Consider the following 19,858-nt stretch of genomic DNA (forward strand, 5'->3'; position numbering starts at 1 on the left):
TAAGCAGACTAGAGAGTTGTTTTCCGTTTCACTTTCCTTGTACAGTGGTACCTCGGGTTAAGAACTTTATCCGTTCCGGAGTTCCGTTCTTAACCTGAAACTGTTCTTAACCTGAGGTACCACTTTAGCTAATGGGACCTCCCGCCGCCACCGTGCCGCCACCGCGCAATTTCTGTTCTCATCCTGAAGCAAAGTTCTTAACCCGAGGTACTATTTCTGGGTTAGCGGAGTCTGTAACCTGAAGCATCTGTAACCTGAAGCGTCTGTAGCCTGAGGTACCACATGAGGTACATGAGTCCTCAGCACTCTGTGCAATAACCCCCATTTTCCTCCTTTCTTAATGAAAAAGGCACATCACACCACAGCACCCCCAAGCAGTAAATTTTCAGCCATTCTTTGACAAAAATGTGCTTGACAGAATTTATTTTAAAATGAACAAAAATGTGAAACAGGATCCTTGATGGGACAATAAAAAGAACAAGTCTTTTGCCTATTGTGGTCACACCTGTCTGTCTTGAAAGACAATGGAGTGTAGTGAATGAATAATAAAACAATCCAGAAAGTCTCTCATTAACCATAGCTTCCCATGTGCTCCAAACTGGGAAACTATAGTCATCAGCTTTGGAACAAGCCAGAATATTAAACTACAGTTCAAACTACTATTTGAAGTGGTTCATTAACTATGATTAATTAGAACAAAACAAATTCCTTCCAGTAGCACCTTAAAGACCAACTAAGTCAGTTCTTGGTATGAGCTTTCGTGTGCATGCACACTTCTTCAGATATCTGTAACTATGATTAATTAGAGTTTTCCTCATCTGATTGTTCACTCCGTCAAGGGAGTTGTGACGGAGCTGAGTTAACAGGCAAAAGGCTTGTTCATATCTTGCTTTATTAAGGAGAGATAGGATCCTCCTAATCAGACTCTATGAGTTGAGATTCAATAAGGAGTGGTGCAAATAGTTCCTAAAGCAAAATGAAGGCATTGAGAAGGAATAAGGCAAACCTAGAAGTTGGCAAGGGTTGTACAACTTCACTCATACTTGAGTGGAACAGATGGCCAAGCATGCAAAAGGAAGGGAGATAGTAGTAATGGGGGACTTCAATTACCCGGATATCTGCTGGATGTCAAACTCAGCCAAGAGCATAAGGTCAAACAGATTCCTCACTGGCCTTGCAGACAACTTCGTTGTCCAGAAAGTGGGAGAAGCAACAAGAGGAACAGCCATTTTAGATCTGGTCCTAACCAATGTTGATGACCTGGTTAGTGGGGTAGAAGTGGAAGGATCATTAGGCGCGAGTGATCATGCTCTTCTGAAGTTTACTATACAGTGGAAAGGAGCAGCCAAGCATACTAGGACTCAATTTCTTGACTTTAAGAAAGCCGACTTCATAAAACTTAGGGAAGTGCTGGGTGAGATCCCATGGACAGTAATACTAAAAGGAAAGGGAGTTCATGATGGCTGGGAGTTTGTTAAGAGGGAGATAGTAAAAGCACAACTTCAGGCAATACCAATGAGACAGAAACATGGAAGGTGCCTAAAGAAGCCAGGGTGGCTATCTAAAGAACTTTTAACTGAGTTAAGATTAAAAAAGGATGTGTACAAAAAATGGAAAAGGGGGGAAACCACCAAAGAGGAATTCAAACAAATAGCCAGCACGTTGTAGACACAAAGTCAGAAAAGCTAAAGCACAGAATGAACTCAGGCTTGCTAGAGAGGTTAAAAGCAACAAAAAATGCTTTTATGGGTATGTTCGTAACAGTGGGGTCACTCAGAGGAGAAGATGGTGAAATGCAAACAGGGGACACAGAAAGGGCTGAACTCCTCAATGCCTTCTTTGCCTCAGTCTTCTCCGATAAAGAAAACAATGCCCGACCTGAAGAATTTGGAGCAAATGATTCAGCAGAGCCCAGAATAACTAAGGAGATAGTACAAGAATACATGGCTAGTTTAGTTTATCATCTGGACACATGGTCAACAGACCCTGGACACCTTCCACCAGAAATTCAATGATTTTCACCCCACCATCAACCTAACAATGAATCAATCTATGCAAGAAATACATTTTTTGGACACTACTATAAAAATACAGGATGGGCGCATAGACACCACCTTATACCGTAAACCAACTGACCGACAAACATATCTACATGCCTCTAGCTACCATCCCAAACATACCAAACAGTCCATTGTATATAGCCAGGCACTACGTTACAGCCGCATCTGCTCCAATTCTACAGACAGAGACTCTCACCTAAGAGATCTACAGCAAACCTTTTTAGAACTAAAATACCCAGCAGATGAAGTTAGACAACAAATCAACAGAGCCAGACTGATACCCAGAGAGAACTTGCTGCAAGACAGACCCAAAAAAGAAAATAACAGAACACCTCTAGTCATCACATACAGCTCCCAAGTTAAAACAGTACAACGCATCATCAGAGATCTACAACCTCTCCTGGACAATGACAGTTCTCTTTCTCAAGCTCTGGGAGGAAGACCTTTCATTGCCTCCAGACAGCCCCCCAATCTTAAACAACTCCTAACCCACAATTATACTATAACCAGACTTAACACGGACACTGGCACCAGAGCCTGCAATAAACCCAGATGCCAACTTTGCTGCCACATACACCCGGACAACACCATTACTGGCCCCAACAACATCACACATACCATCTCGGGACTATTTAATTGCTCATCGTCTAACATTGTGTATGCCATAAAATGCCAACAGTGTCCTTCAGCTCTCTATATTGGACAAACAGGCCAGACCTTACGCCAAAGAATAAACGGACATAAATCCGACATCAGGAACCACAAGACAGAAAAACCAGTAGGAGAACACTTCAATCTCCCAGGACATTCTATACAAGATCTCAAAGTAGCTATTCTATTACAAAGGAATTTCAGAAATAGACTGGAAAGAGAAGCTGCTGAATTGCAACTTATCACCAAACTTAAAACTATGGAGAGACCTGGTTTGAACAAAGACATTGGATTCTTATCTCATTATACATGACAAAGCCATTTTTCACCTTCTCACCCCTTGCTTTTTCCTGTTAGACCTATTGCAGTCGTTAAGAGTCGTCAACAGGCTCATCGCAGCTATCTGCCAATCACCCATTCCCACCACCCTTCTGAGTAATACCCCTCCCCACCTTCTCACTATATAGAAAGGTCCGGTGACTTCTGTTTCAGTGTATCTGAAGAAGTGTGCATGCACACGAAAGCTCATACCTAGAACTAACTCAGTTGGTCTTTAAGGTGCTACTGGAAGGAATTTTTTTATTTTGTTTTGACCATGGCAGACCAACACGGCTACCTATCTGTAACTGGCTAGTTTAGATGTATTCAAGTCTCCAGGGTCAGATGAACTGCATCCAAGAGTATTAAAAGAACTGGCAAATGTGATCTCAGAACCACTGGCACTCATCTTTGAGAATTCCTGGAGAACAGGCGAAGTCCCGGCAGACTGGAGGAGGGCAAATGTTGTCCCTATTTTCAAAAAGGGGAAAAGAGAGGACCCAAATAATTACCGCCCAGTCAGTCTGACATCAATACCAGGGAAGATTCTGGAGCAGATCATTAAGCAAACAGTCTGTGAGCATCTAGAAAGGAATACTGTGATCACCAATAGTCAGCATGGATTTCTGAAAAATAAGTCATGTCAGACTAACCTGATCTCGTTTTTTGACAGAATTACAAGCCTGGTAGATGAAGGGAACGCAGTGGATGTAGCCTACCTTGATTTCAGCAAGGCATTTGACAAGGTGCCCCATGATATTCTTGTAAAGAAGCTGGTAAAATGCGGACTTGACTATGCTACCACTCAGTGGATTTGTAACTGGCTGACTGACCGAACCCAAAGGGTGCTCATCAATGGTTCCTCTTCATCCTGGAGAAGAGTGACTAGTGGGGTGCCACAGGGTTCTGTCTTGGGCCCCGTCTTATTCAACATCTTTATCAACGACTTGGATGATGGACTCAAGGGCATCCTGATCAAATTTGCAGATGACACCAAACTGGGAGGGGTGGCTAACACCCCAGAGGACAGGATCACACTTCAAAACGACCTTGACAGATTAGAGAACTGGGCCAAAACAAACAAGATGAATTTTAACAGGGAGAAATGTAAAGTATTGCACTTGGGCAAAAAAAATGGGAAGCACAAATACAAGATGGGTGACACCTGGCTTGAGAGCAGTACATGTGAAAAGGATCTAGGAGTCTTGGTTGACCACAAACTTGACATGAGCCAACAGTGTGATGCGGCAGCTAAAAAAGCCAATGCAATTCTGGGCTGCATCAATAGGAGTATAGCATCTAGATCAAGGGAAGTAATAGTGCCACTGTATTCTGCTCTGGTCAGACCTCACCTGGAGTACTGTGTCCAGTTCTGGGCACCACAGTTCAAGAGGGACACTGACAAACTGGAACGTGTCCAGAGGAGGGCAACCAAAATGGTCAAAGGCCTGGAAACGATGCCTTATGAGGAACGGCTAAGGGAGCTGGGCATGTTTAGCCTGGAGAAGAGGAGGTTAAGGGGTGATATGATAGCCATGGTCAAAGATATAAAAGGATGTCACATAGAGGAGGGAGAAAGGTTGTTTTTGGCTGCTCCAGAGAAGCGGACACGGAGCAATGGTTCCAAACCACAACAAAGAAGATTCCACCTAAACATTAGGAAGAACTTCCTGACAGTAAGAGCTGTTCGACAGTGGAATTTGCTGCCAAGGAGTGTGGTGGAGTCTCCTTCTTTGGAGGTCTTTAAGCAGAGGCTTGACAACCATATGTCAGGAGTGCTCTGATGGTGTTTCCTGCTTGGCAGGGGGTTGGACTCGATGGCCCTTGTGGTCTCTTCCAACTCTATGATTCTATGATTCTATGATTTTATGATTTTTGATTCCCAGGTCTTTTGCCAAACTCCCTGTTATGTCCCAAGCCACTGTGAGAGCTAATAATTTTCCCTCAGTCCACAAAAGAGAAAATGGAAATCAAACTCCTGTTTTTTTCAGGGAGGCATCAACAACAAGCAATAGGAACCTAGATTTCAGAAACTGTCATTGCAATTCACATCCTGGAGAAAAAATACACCCATGGCAGATTCAAGACTAGTGTAATTCAGGCTCAAGACAACTTTCTCAAATCTCTCCTCCTTCTCAAATCTCAAATCTCTCCTTCATCCAGTTGAAACTGTGAAAAAGGGAGAGATCCAATGTTTGGCTCCCAACCTTTCCTCAAACAGTGATCCACACATTCGTTTGTTCTAACGGTCAAGACAGGTAGTTGAGAGAAAACCAACATTCAGGAACCCGTTGCTTATCAGCTTGCCAGGCTTTTCAGAGACAAACTTATTTGCTACATATTTAATTATATTCCCGAATTTTTTTTAAATTTAACTTTCAGGGTTTGTAATAAACAAAGCTGGATGGGAAGTCAAAAGGCATATGCAGTCTGCAGGACATCCTCCATAGAGACCAATGGGTAAAGAAGAAGCACTAGCTTCCAAACTCAGTCTCTCACTCCTGGCTACAATACATACAACTAAGAACTTTTGTAGGCAGGCTTTGCAATCCCAGTTCTGTGATTCATTCACAAGCAATGCGCTCACAGATGACGTTTTTGCACCCAAACTAATCAATAACACAAAGGTATATCTTCTCAGCTTTATGAACTACTGACACAAAGAAGGGCTCATCCATATCTTGTAGAGCCATGTGGGAAGCCAGGTTGATGAAGACACATGGAACAGGCTATGGGTTAACCCACCGCTCAAATCTATATTGGCCAAAACACAGGAGATGACACTAAAAACAACATTTTGATGGCACAGCACACCCCTTTGTTTGCACAAGATTGACTCCCCTTCTATCACCATCAGCTGGTGAGGCTGTTCCAAGCTGGGCACCACCATTCATATGTGGTGGACCTGCGCAAAGATCACCCACTTTGGGGAAGAGATATTTGCCACCCTCCTCCATCTCCAGACACGAGCTGCCACCTTTCCCAACAATGACTCTCCTGTCAAACATCAATTATAGACTGCAACTCCTACCAAAACATTCCTGGCCTAGCAGCGTCCAGATCAGAACTAGCAGCCCACTAGACATCAGTGCACTGTCATACAACAAATGGCTGAACAGATTATGGCAGATACATAGTCCAGTCAGAAAAAATGACCGGCATTTTTGAGTCACGAGAGGCACTACCCAAAAGACTTGTTCTATGCTACATGGCATCCATTTGCAGAATTCATTAATAGTAGAGCTTCCTGCAGCCAATCAGAAGCTGCACCTTGGTTTCCAAATGTTTTGGAAGTTGAACAGACTTCCAGAACGAATTCCGTTCGACTTCCAAGGTACAACTGTACACATGACCTAAGTATTTCCAAACACAATACAGTGGTACCTCAGGTTACATACGCTTCAGGTTACATACGCTTCAGTTTACAGACTCCGCTAACCCAGAAATAGTGCTTCAGGTTAAGAACTTTGCTTCAGGATAAGAACAGAAATTGTGCTCCGGTGGCGCAGCGGCAGCAGGAGGCCCTATTAGCTAAAGTGGTGCTTCAGGTTAAGAACAGTTTCAGGTTCAGAACGGACCTCTGGAATGAATTAAGTACTTAACCCGAGGTCCCACTGTAGTGATTGCACTGTAGTGATTGTAGTGACTAAGAGTGAGAGCCAGGCACAATATAAGAATTCATTGTCGCATAGAATCTCTAAAGAAGGGACAACAGAAACCATTTCTGAGGACCCATTAGTAGGCGGAGGCCTGGGCCACAAACAGGAGAACTATCACATGCAAATATAAGGGAAAATGTTAAGAAATGAGTCCCCAAATGCATGGGGTTAAAAGCGGGTCCTGGGTCTGAAGATACCTGTCTTATTGTACCAGGAACAACTTGTATGTTTGTGTGTTCCCTATTCACCTCACTATCTTCCTCTGCTCACACATCCAGCTTCAGCAAAGCCTTTCTTGTTTAAAGCAATGCTTCTAGAAACATCTGAACTGAGATTCTGGGATCTGAGCACTACCAACAAACCAGGATATCAAACAGCATCTCCAATATCACTCAGACCAGTTTCCCAGTTTGGATAGCAAGAGAAACTATGACTTAAGAAACCAGGAAAGCTCTGTCAAAGCTGGGAGTGCAATGAAGACCACATGGCTAATTCCTGGTCCAGTATTGTTCTGCCTAAACCAGGCCAGTAACTGGTCAAGTATCTTTCCTGAGAAATTCATTCAGGTTTTCAGTTCTGACTTTAATGCTTCCCATGCATATTTCTCACAGGAGTCATTAAAAAAAATTAGATTGTCTCTCTCATATCATGCTCAAGAGAACAGAACTCCCCCAGAGAGCAGAAGAAAGAATATGTGTTATTCCCATCACAAACATGATCCCAAGGAAAGGGGTAATGAGTTTTTTCACCCCCACACAAATGTCTTTAAATAGAAAACAGCGAATTCGTCTTCCTTTGTGTGTTTACTTGCAGATGGTGGGAGAGAAACAAGCACACTGGATTATGCATAACTCTTTAACAGAAACAAGCAGGAAAGATACCATTGTGATGTCATGCTTCACAGAGCCTCAACCAATTCCAGGAAGGAAAAGCGAACAATGCACAGCAAATCCTCAGCATGGAAATGATGCCTGACTGGGTGTAACAAGGGAATGCTGCACCCTAATTCCATTAGAAAGTGATCTGGTGATCGCTTGGGTCCCCTAAAGGCAGTCTAATTTAAAACAGCAATTCCCAGAACAAAAGCTGTCCAGGCAGAGAACAGAATCTGGCCGGGCCATTATGCAGTGGCTACAAACCCACATTTTGAACCATCTGCTGCTGAACAAGAGGCCATAACGTTCCCCTGACAAAGGCAAGAAAGTGGCAGTAAAAGAGGACTTGCCTGCATTCTTCGTGCCTCCTTTGACTGACTGAACTAAACAAACCAACACCCAAGATTTAGAAATTGCCTTTCTGAGGTGTTCAGCACTCGCTTAATTTAACACACAAAAACAGTCAAACTGCCAAGTTAAGGACCCTAAAATGATGTCCAGAAACCCATCACGTGGTGGCTCATGAACTGCCCAGGTCTCACTTATTCACCTTCATTCTGTATTAATGGCATTTGGGGCAGAGAATATGATATTCTGGTCATCCTGGAAGCAGAGCTGTAGCTAGGTGATCTTGCGCCCCTGGCAGAACGTCCAGATTGTGCCCTCTAGCCATGGACAAATGAGCTCTTCTTGCCGCCTCTTCTCCAACCCCCCCCCCTCCACCCATTCAATTCACCCTCTATGTAAAATCATTTCTTATGAGGCAATAATCAATATTTATATTTATGGACATATTTTTAGCCAATTTTGTGCCCCCCAATCGCCTGCACCCCTGGCGGGGCCCACCTTGCCACCCCCTAGCTATGGTCCTGCCTGGAAGATGGATACATTAGATTTCCAAACTCTCGTGCAATATACAAAATTAATGTGTGGTTCTATGCATATGGGGAGCCCCACTGCATCCTACTGAGGCTCCAGTTCTCTCTGTCCTGCTCTTGGCAACAGAGGTTCTAAAGAAGGATGCAGGATGCCTCTCAATTCCTTGACCTCAGGCACCTGCATTGCATGCCTAGAAACAGCTTCCAGTAACAACAAAAAATGGGAATGAGCCAGTAGCAGCCGCTCACTGCAAGCCTATGGTATGCTAAGTGGGATGGGGTGAAGTCGGGGAGTGGCTCCACTTTTCTACAACCGCCAACACACTCGACATGCTCTTAGCAAACGGTTTCACCCAACACTCTCTCTCTCACACCCACCGGCCTGTTCTTGCAGACCGAGGGGGGCTGCTGCTGCTCATTTTTAATTGACCATTTTGTTTAGGAGACATCTGCATGATTAGCCCTGTGCTCCAAAGAGGAGCGGGTAACCTAGCAACAATCTGAGTTCTGCAAGAATGAAGAAGACACGTCCACTGTTTTCTTTCAGTAGGAGAGGGAATCTGGCAGGAATGAATGCGCCGGGTGGGAAAGTGAATTTTTGACAAGGAGAAATGATTGGAGGAGGAGGCCTGCGAGAGCAAATGATTCGATAACGAGAAAGTATTTTCCGTACATTTGGACTAGTGGAGCGGCTTGAGGTTTGGTTGTTGCATAAGAGCATCCCTGCCGGGTCTGGCTCCGGTCCCTCCAGTTCCCAAGAGCGGCCGCCTATCTGCTTCTGGGCACTCGCAAGGCGGGCCTGCTGCTCCGCGAGGGCGCCGGCTAGTCCGCGCTACACTGCCTCTGAAGAGGGAGGCTCCATCGAGCGCGCGTGGCCAGGCGGAGGCGGAGGCGGAGGCGCGCAGCTGCGCCCAGAAGCAAGAAGCCCTTCGCCCCAGAGGATGGCGCGGCCCGGGGACCGCGCCCGCACGAGGAGCCACCGAAGGCGTGGCTAAGCGCAAAGCTCGCCAAGGCGGCGCCCGGGCATGGCCTCTGAGCATGGGCAGAGCGCCCGGGCGCGGCAGCCAGCATCTTCGCTCTGGCGGGCGCGTCTTAGGGAGGGATGGAGGCGAGGAAGGAGCCACTCACCGAAGTAGACGGTCTTCTCGCACTTGGGGCACTTGGATGCCATGGCGCGCGCGAGGCGGACGAGCGACAGAGTGGAGCGTCTCCGGCGCCGCCGCCCGCGCCCCCGCCCCCCCGCCCGCCGCGCCCCGCCTCCGCCGGCGCCCATTGGCTGCGCGCTCCGCCCGGACCGAGAGGGGGCGGGCCCGTGGCGCGGGCGAGGAGCGGGGCCCCCCTGAGCCGGCAGCCGGAGGGACGGGCGGGGCAGGGCGGCGGCTGCGCTGGGCGCCGCTTCCCGCGGGGCGGAGCCCCCCAGGGAGAAGCCGGCGAGGGAGAAGCAGGCGGCGGTGCCCTTCCCTCCCCCCCATCGCCCCCGGGGGCGGAGAAGGGGCTGGTTCCCTCTTCCGTGGGACAGCCCTCGAGGGAGATGAAGATGGTGATCCTATCTCTCTCCGGCTCGTCTTCACCCAGCCCCTCCAACTGTTCATCACAAGGCTTGGTTTCCAGACCCTTGAACATCTTGGTTGCCCTCCTCTGCACACCTTCCAGCTTGTCCATCTCCTCCTTAAATTGGACACAGTATTCCAGGTGTGGTCTGACCAAGGCAGAATAGAATGGTACTTTACTTCCCTTCATCTAGACTCTCGACTTCTGTTGATGCAGCCTAGAAGAGCATTAGCTTTTTTTGCTGCTGTATGACACTGTCCACTCATGCTCAGCTTGTGGCCTAATAAGAGCCCCACCTAGATCCTTTTCACATGAAGTACTGGCAAGCAAGGTGTCTCCCATCTTACATTGGTGGAGGCCCACCTTCCTGCCTAAATGCAGTCCTTGGGCTGGACTCATTTGGAACAAAATCTTGGGGAAGTGCGGGTGTTGTTCTGCTATTGCTTCCCTGTTCCAAGTGTCTAATGTGTTTTAAAATGTCCTTAAGCAGTTGGTGGTGTTAAGTTGTGGGTGAACATATCAGACGACACAGCAATTCTTCAGACAGCTCTTGTTTATTCACAGAACAGGGCTGAAGGGTTCAGCCAACCTGCTTATATAGAGTTCAACTACATGACAACAGTAACAACTTTCTGTAACGATCCAATCACTGAATGTCACTTTCAATGCCTTATTTGCATATGCAAATAAGTGAAAACTATCTACCTGAGTGAAAACTATCTACCGAATCCCCCAGCTGGCCCAGGGTGAGAACTTCAGTACATAACACCCGTCCCCACTGAGATAAGGCATTAGTTTTTGCTTCACAGAACTCTAGCCCAATGGTTGCCATCAATTTGATTTGAATTAATTTTATAATGAAATGATTTTAGAATGTTGTATTATTTTATTATTGTTAGCTGACCTGAGCACGGCTTCGGCTGGGGAGAGCGGGATATAAATTATTATTATTATTATCATTATTATTATTATTATTATTATTTATTAGTTACAATTGTAATGGTTTCCTTATATACATACAACACTACACATAATGGTTCAATTAGGCAAAAAAGCATATCGGTTACATTTCACCCACTTCCATTAGACCAAACAAAATAAAAAAATTCCTTCCAGTAGCACCTTAAAGACCAACTAAGTTAGTTCTTGGTATGAGCTTTCGTGTGCATGCACACTTCTTCAGATACACATTAGACCGACAGTGTTACATGTCCAACAACATAGTCCTTTAAATAGGTTGGGTGCTTGGAAACTCTGCTGGACTGGCACCCAGGTCCGGGGGGCCACCCAATTCTTGCTGAGGCTCGGGCGCAACCCTAGGTGGCGTTGAACCCAAGTCCCCTGGATCCGCTGCTGTGGGTAGAACCTCTGCGAGTGGAGTTGGCGGAATGTCAGGCACGGCAGTGATCTGAGTCTATGGGGAGTTCGGCAGACCCTCTGAAACGGCTTGGTTCGGCTCCCCACCCGCAGACTGCAAGAGAGGTGTAGGTGCAGCCTCACCATCTGTAAGTGTCTGTTCCAGAGCCACAAGTGCGGTTGGGGGCACCACGGTAGTGTCCAAGTCCCCAGCCCTGCGCCTAAGCTGGTCTATGTGCCAGCGCCACAAACCTCCATTTTCGAGTGCCACCTGGTACGAGCGAGGTCCAGTGACTCCCACTACTGTGCCTGGCACCCAAGGAATGTCCCCCACAAAATTCCAGGCAAAGACCTGGTTTCCTGGAACAAGGGACCGTGGCGCGTTAGCACAGCCCGGGGGTTCGGCCACAGCAAAGTCCGGGTGCAGCCAGTCAAGCGGAGATCTGAGGTGGCAGGCCATAAGTAGTTTGGCAGGACTCCGCCCTGTGGCCGCATGAGGTGTGATGTGTTGCACAAACAAGTATTCAGCGACTCGCTCGTGCCAGTCTCCCTGGTCCAGGCGCGCCAGTGCCTCTTTTGCTGAGCACACCATTCTCTCTGCTTGCCCGTTGCTGGATGGATGAAATGGTGCCATTCGGGCATGGTGGATGCCCAGTCCCAAAAGGTACCGCTCAAAAGTGCCTGACGTGAACTGTGGTCCGTTGTCGGAGACGAGGACATCAGGACACCCATGCTTTGCAAAGAGGCCTCACAGCACCCGGATAACGGCCTCGGTAGTGGTGGAGGGCATCAGCGCCACCTCCAGCCATTTGGAATAGGCGTCCACCACTACCATAAAGGTCCAGCCGTGAAAGGGGCCAGCAAGTTCGATGTGCACCCTCGACCAGGGTGTCTTGGGCATCTCCCAGGTGTGTCCCTTAGCTGCGGGTGGCGCAGGCCTCAATTCTTGGCACGCTTGACAGGCGGAAACCCAGGCAGTGATGGCATCGTCCATGTTAGGCCACCAGACGTAACACCAAGCCAACGCCTTCATTTTGACGAATATTTGAGTCTTTGGGGAATCACGACACGGTCTCCCCACAGCAGACAGCTGCGATGAGCCGAGAGTTCATGTTGTCTGGTTGCGAAGGGCTGCAACTCTGATGCAAAAGGCCCTTGTGGCCACCCCCTCCACACCCAGTTGAGCACACGGCTGATGGTGCAATCCTGGGCAGATGCGGAGGCCACAGTGGTAGCCGATACAGGCGCTGCCAGAAGATCCTCAATGAGGAGGAGCGATGAAGCAGGAACCGGGTCAAATCAAATTTTATTAAACAGTCACAGACCAGATTAACTCGTACAGCTAGTCAGCGAAGCATAACACCGGAAAAAACAAGGACAATTTCAATACAAATTAGGCCATAACAGCAATTTAAAATTAGACTGCATAAATAAAATTAATTAATTTGCCTTCGCCTGCATATTGACATTGGAAAGCTCTTGTTTCCTGCGCCTAATAGCGGCTACACAGAATTTGGCAACATTGATCGTAATTTCAGGAACCTTATCTTCTACCAAGGCTCTCATACGTTGGAGTTCTGGTCCATTTTTAAGCTTTTGTAGAACTGGGGCAATAAAGGTCAGGTGTAGATCCTCGTAGTAACTACAGTGCAGCAATACATGAAGACTTGTTTCCACTTCCGATGAGCCACATGGGCAAACACGTGACTCATATGGTTTGCCCTCATATCTGCCTAGGGCAGAGGGCAGAACGTTAAATCTGGCCAGGGTAAAGGAGTGTCTGTACTTAGGTATTTGTAAATCAGCCAGGTAATTTGCGGGTGAGAACCCTCTCTAATTGTGGCATGTTTATCCATTTTGCCCATATGACATTGCAGCTCTATGTCCCTAATACGTTGGGACACTTGACTTCTGGCTCTCTCATATCCTGCCGCTATCAAGGTCTGCGGGGAGAATCCCAAGCTTCTTATCTTTTCAAACAGGGAAGCTTTCCAGCTAGAATGGAAGGTGTCTAAGAGTGTTAAAGGAGCCAAACCGGCCGGGGAAAAAATAAGTTTTAACCAGTAGTGTATCTTTAGAATCCACAACCGTGCATTAACGGGTGGTTGTCCAACTTCTAAGCGGACAGCTATATTAGATACACAGGGGGGGATCCCCAATAAACACCGATAGAATTTTGTTTGGAATGCCTCCATAGGCGCAAAATTTTTAAAACTGCAAACCTGGGATCCATAAGTGAGTTGTGGAAGTATTTTTGCAGCAAAAACCTGGGAGGCCGTCGGAACGTATTTACCCCCTTTCCCGTAAAAAAAATCTTGTAAGGGCTTTATTGGCCCTTCCTGCATTGGCAATGGCGTTTTTCATCTGTTGGTGCCACAAGACCCTTTCCTGAAAAGTTATTCCCAGATATTTGAAAGTTGCTACCTGGTCAATAGGTTGACCATTAATTCTCCAATTGTGTTTCCTTCTTTTTTAAAAAAACACCATAGTTTTACATTTGCTGTAATTTATTGTTAGTTGTTTCGCTTGACAATAGTCAGCAAGTGATCTCAAAAGCTTCCTCAAGCCAACACAGGAAAAGGAGAGTAGGACTGCGTCGTCCGCATACAGAAGCACCGCGAGGGGCATACCTGCCAGTTTGGGAGGGTGGGCATTTTCTTTCGCCATATTTACTGCTAGAGAGTTGATATAGAAATTAAATAGCGTTGGCGCGAGGACACATCCTTGTTTAACCCCATAGTGCGTTTGAATTTCTTTAGTTAGATGGCCAGACCGATCGCATCTTACACTCACCCTGGTGTTTTCGTATAGACCACGGATAAGGCGTAATAAGCGTTTATCTATGTTTGTAGCGCCAAGCTTTTCCCAGAGTCTGTCCCTTGGTATTAGATCAAAAGCCGATTTAAAATCCACAAAAGCTGCATATAAAGACCCCCCTTTTCTAGAGTATTTGTCTGCCAGGTGTTGAAGGATAAGGGCCTGGTCTATAGTTGAACGCTTTGCTCTAAAACCAGCTTGAGCTTCTGATAGAATATGCTCTCTTTCCATCCACTCCACTAATTTATCACATAAATGAGCAGCGTACAGTTTGCTAATAATACTTAATAGACTGATTGGTCTGTAGTTAGCTGGCTCAGTTCTGTTTCCTTTCTTGAATATTGGAATAATGATGGCTAAACCCCAGTCCTCGGGGATAATTGCCGCTTGATTTATACTAGTGAACAAGGCGGCTAGCACAGGGGCCCACCATTCAACATTTGCCTTAAGAATTTCTGGTGGGATATTGTCAGCACCCGGGGCTTTCCCTGATTTAAGAGATTGAATAAGGCCAGCAATTTCTTCTGTGGTTACAGGGGGCCATTCCTTGCCAAATTCGCTTAAAGCAGGAAGCAGAACTAGGGCCAGTTGATTTGATTAATATAATGAGAGGAAATAGGCCTCCCATGCTCCAGCGGGTATAGAGTATTCGATTTCAATCGGGGAGTCTCTCCAGCTTTTTGCAATTGTTTTCCAAAACGTGGCAGAATCTTTCCTTTGGGAAGCCCAGGAGCCGGGTCTTCCACAAACACTGGAAGAGGGCAACAGCTGAGGGCATTGGCATGGCCCATTGCTTTTCCCGGGCGATGGACGAGCTGATAGTGGTAGGCAGCCAGGAAAACAGTCCATCGTAGCATGTGCGGTGAGAGGACTGGTGGAGTTGGTCGATCACCAGCGAGGAGGCCCAGGAGCGGCTTGTGGTTGGTGATGAGGTCAAAAGTCCTGCCGTAGAGGTATTCATGGAACCTCTTCAATCGACCACCTTCGACCACCACCAGTTGGAGCAGGATTCCTTTTGGTGTACCAACCTCCCTGCTGCACCAGGGATTCCCTGCCTGAGCTGCTTCAGGTCATGGCAGATGTTCTCCTGGAGACACCTAGGGGATTTTAACATCCATGCCGACCCAACCTTACAAGGGGCCACTCGGGACGTCGTGGAAAGCGTGGCCTCCATAGGGCTGTCCCTGAATACGTCTGGCCCAACACATAGTCACGAACATGCCTTAAACCTGGTGTTCACCTCTAGTGACGTGGGTGATCTGACACTAAGTAAATGTGAAACAAAAGAAGTGCCATGGTCAGATCACTTCCTGGTGCAACTGGACTTCTCCGCAACCCTTCCCCTCTGCACAGAGGTGGGACCAATTTGGATGGTTCGCCCCTACCACTTAATGGATCCAAATGGTTTCCAGAGAGTGGTAGGGGATGCTTTATCCCATGTTGATGGCCTTTCAGCTGATTCCCTGGTGACCCATTGGAATATGGAGTTAACCAGGGCTATTGACTGTCTGGCTCTGATGCGTCCTCTCTGATTGCATGGAGCCCGGACAGCCCCATGATTTCCCACAGAGCTGAGGGTGTTGAAATAATCGCTGAAACGGCTAGAGCGCTGGTGGTGGAAAACTCACTCTGAATCGGACCGGACATGGGTTAGAGCTCAATGTCGAGCCTACCAAGAGGCGATGGTGACGGTGAAGAAGACTTTCTTCACCGCCTGTATTGCATCTGCAGAAAATAGTAGCAGGAGACTCTTTCAGGTGGTTCGCAATTTAATGGAACCACCTTTACCTTTGGGGCCTTGTAAAGACCCCAAGATCTCCTGCAACGATTTTGCAAAGTTTTTGCACTTTTGCATCCCATACCTTGCCAGCAGCTGCACAATCTTAGTTTTCTGGCTCAGCAGAAAGCTGCCATCAGTAGCTCTGCACACATCCATGCCCAAGTAAGTTTTAACACAACCCAAATCTTTAACCTTGAACTTCTTGCCCAGTTGTGTGGAAAAACTTTTGATTTGATTGTTTTCTTTTGCCATATGCAAAAGGTCATCAATGAAAACCAAACAGAATTCCTGCTTGTCTCCTGCCCCATGATCATACATGCAGTTGTCAGCTATGCTGCGTTTAAACCCTAAAGATACCAGGGTTTTGTCCAAGCACTTGTTCCAATTGTAGGCAGACTGGCGTAAGCCATACAGAACTTTGTGTAACCTATACACCTTATCTGCGCCTGTCTCAAAACCTGGCGCTTCAGACATACACAGCTCTTCCTCCAGGTTTGTATTCAGATATGCAGTCTGGATACAAAAATGATTGACTTTGAACTTGCGTTTCGCTGCAATGGCGAGGAGCAAGTGCATGCTCTCCCTCCGTGCAGTAGGCGCAAACACCTCATCAAAATCAAGCCCTGGCCTCTGGGAAAAACACTTTGCTATCAGGCGTGCCTTGTGTTTAAATCTGCCTGAAGCAAGAGGCTTTAACTTGAATACCCATCTACACCCCACCGCCTTTTGGCAGCGAAGTGGATGTGAGCACCTCGTGCTCCTGAAGAGATGGCATCTCTTCTTTCATTGCCCCTTCCCAGAGCAAAGCTTCTTCTCATGGCAACTCTAATACCGTACTTCTTGGTAACTTTTGAGGTTCACAAGCTACCTGATACGCTTGAGCTAAATCAGCTTTGTTATCAGTCAGGTGGCACCCCCTTTGTGCTTCTTTGTTGTTGTTTTTTAAATCATTTTTATTGATTTTCCAATAAAAACAGCCAATTAACATATCCATATCATAATCCAATTAAAAACAATAAACTAAAATAAAAAAACGACCAAATTACTGTCCGAATTATTAATTATAATTTTTTTGGGGGGGGGCTCCCCACAGTCTGGACCTTTGAAGTGTATCTCCAGTATCTTCATTCCTACCTTCTTCTTCTTGTTTTCATATTTTCCACATCTCTATCTTAACGCTTTAAAGTTCTCCATCCCTGGCTCTGTGATTCTCAGTCATGTCAGAAATCATATATCCTTTCATCCGTCTAATACAGCTTTATTTGTGTATATATATATATTTTCAACTGCATATATATATTTCAACTGCCAGCGCAGCTTTCCCTGACTCCATTCCAATCTTCAAATCCAGGCTGTTGTCCAAGTCTATCGTCTGAAGTTTAATGATGCAGCAACTCCGAAGTTGTTACATCATTCCAATCCAGGCTGTTGTCCAAGCTTTTCGTTTGAGATTTAATAACATAGTAGCTTCCACATTGTTAACTTATTGCTGTAAATTGTTGAGCATACTGTTTGCAGTATTGCAATGTAAATGAACTGTATTCCACAGATATAAGTCATTTGGCGATTGAATAGCCTCTCAGAGACCACACAACCCCCCCCCCCCCCAGGCCCTGGGGGGGGGGCTGCTGGACATCCATTCAGCCTTCTCTCTCGCTCATAATGAAAAACTTCTGCAAACAGCTGCACTATATGTTGTCCCAAATCGTTATCTCAAGTCATTGTAAAGTCAGCCAGCAAATATTTCCTGCTTCCCTCAAAAAAGGGAGGAATTCTCATTTTTCCGTGCTGCGTCCTATTAACAAGCGCCGTCTTGTTTCTTCTTTCATCTTTATCAAGTCTTTCAAGTCTAAGTAAAGCAGTTGAATACTTAATTATAGAAGTCCATCTGTACTCTTTTTTAAAAAAATTAGGTTTGTTAATGAGGCTTGGCATAGAAAACCAATTGTAGATAATAATAATAATAATAATAATAATAATAATAATAATAATAATAATATAACAACAACAACAATTTATTTATACCCCACCCATCTGGCTGGGCTTCCCCAGCCACTCTGGGCGGCTTCCAAAAAAATATTAAAATACTGTAATACATCAAACATTAAAAGCTTCCCTAAACAGGGCTGCCTTCAGATGTCTTCTAAAAGTCTGGTAGTTGTTGTTCTCTTTGACATCTGGAGGGAGAGCGTTCCACAGGGTGGGCGCCACTACCGAGAAGGCCCTCTGCCTGGTTCCCTGTAACTTGGCTTCTTGCAATGAGGGAACTGCCAGAAGGCCCTCGGCGCTGGACCTCAGTGTCCGGGTAGAACAATGGGGGTGGAGATGCTCCTTCAGATATACTGGACTGAGGCCGTGTAGGGCTTTAAAGGTTAGCACCAACACTTTGAATTGTGCTCAGAAATGTACTGGGAGCCAATGTAGGTATTTCAAGACCGGTGTTATATGGTCTCGGCGGCCACTCCCAGTCACCAGACTGGCAGCCACGTTCTGAATTAGTTGTAGTTTCCGGGTTACTTTCAAAGGTAGCCCCACGTAGAGCGCATTGCAGTAATCCAAGCGGGAGATAACCAGAGCATGCACCGCTCTGGCGAGGCAGTCCGCAGGCAGATAGGGTCTCAGCCTGTGTACCAGATGGAGCTGGTAAACAGCTGCCCTGGACACGGATTTGACCTGTGCCTCCATGGACAGCTGTGAGTCCAAAATGACTCCCAGGCTCCAGACACTCACACAGGACCTTCACCGGTTTTGATTTGAAAGAGAGGTAGAGCTGGGTATCATCCGCATACTGATGAACACCCAGCCCAAACCCCCTGATGAACTCTCCCAGCGGCTGCATGTAGATGTTGAAAAGCATGGGGGAGAGGACAGAACCCTGAGGCACCCCACAAGTGAAAGCCCAGGGGTCTGAACACTCATCCCCCACCACTTTCTGAACACGACCCAGGAGGAAGGAGCGGAGCCACTGTATGACAGCTGTATGACCAAGGCTGTTTAGGGCTTTAAAGGTCAGCACCAACACTTTGAATTGTGCTTGGAAACATACCCGGTTACCTGGGTCTTCTTTTCCCCACTTTTTGAACATGGGGGCAACATTTGCCCACCTCCAGTCTGCAGGGACCTCCCCTGTTCTCCAAGAATTCTTAAAGAACATAGACAAAGACTCTGAGATTATACCCACAAGCTGCTTTGGTACCCTTGGCTGCAGCTCATCAGGCCCTGGAGATTTGAATTCATTTAAATCTCCAGGTGTTCCCGGACCACCTCTATTCCTATCTTGGGCTGCAGCTCTGTGACAGACAGCAGAGCCTGGCCACAGTCTGGTGATGCAGTCCCTTAGAATTCCACCGGAGGGCTAGAGCCTTTCTCTGATTGGCTATCAAGACAGCAGTCAGAGGGGAGGTGGAGACAGCACTTTGGGAGGGAGAACAAAAGGAGCCGTTTCTGAGAGAGTGTTCCTACTGGATGTATTATGAGTATATAGCCTAACTGTAAAGGCAGCTGTGCTGTGAGGAAAATGTCTGGTGGCCATTTTCTGCCTTTGGAACAGTTTGCTTGTGTCAGAGCTGGGCAAGAAATGTAGAACCAAATATATTTCAAAAGCATAATTTGCTTCCCACTGAAAACAGAGAGAAGCACTCAAGAAAAACTAATATAGTTTTGGAAACTTATTCCCACAGAACCTTGGATCAGACCATTGCCTGTGGAATTGCAACTTACTGCCTGGAGGTTAGGGGGGCAAGTGGCTCTGGTGGCCCCCTCTCCTCCCCCACCCCCATCTTTCAAGAGAGGGAGGGGTGAGCAGCAGCTGCTCCCCCAAGCAACAGGTGGTGCCAACTCTCATGTCTGTATGCTCTGTGGGCAGCCCTGTTGAGGCCCAACCTCTTCCTTGTGGCTCAGAGAGAGAGAGAGA

The 19,858-nt window shown here is 46.7% G+C and overlaps 1 protein-coding gene and 1 long non-coding RNA gene across 2 annotated transcripts in view; both read right to left on the reverse strand.

The window, feature by feature from the left end:
- Positions 1-9,691, reverse strand: part of LOC309344729 (cysteine-rich protein 2) — a 53,120-nt gene extending 43,429 nt beyond the window's left edge. Inside the window, exon 1 of the mRNA XM_081867390.1 lies at positions 9,570-9,691. Coding sequence (XP_081723516.1) covers positions 9,570-9,612 — 43 coding nt within the window. The 5' untranslated portion in view covers positions 9,613-9,691. The remainder of the gene's footprint in view (positions 1-9,569) is intronic.
- Positions 1-19,858, reverse strand: part of LOC309344766 — a 117,329-nt gene that overhangs the window by 76,883 nt on the left and 20,588 nt on the right. The gene's annotated exons all lie outside the window — the stretch shown is intronic.

Source organism: Podarcis erhardii, assembly GCF_964252035.2.
Source record: "Podarcis erhardii genome assembly, chromosome: 6".
Classification (NCBI taxonomy): Eukaryota; Metazoa; Chordata; class Lepidosauria; order Squamata; family Lacertidae; genus Podarcis; species Podarcis erhardii.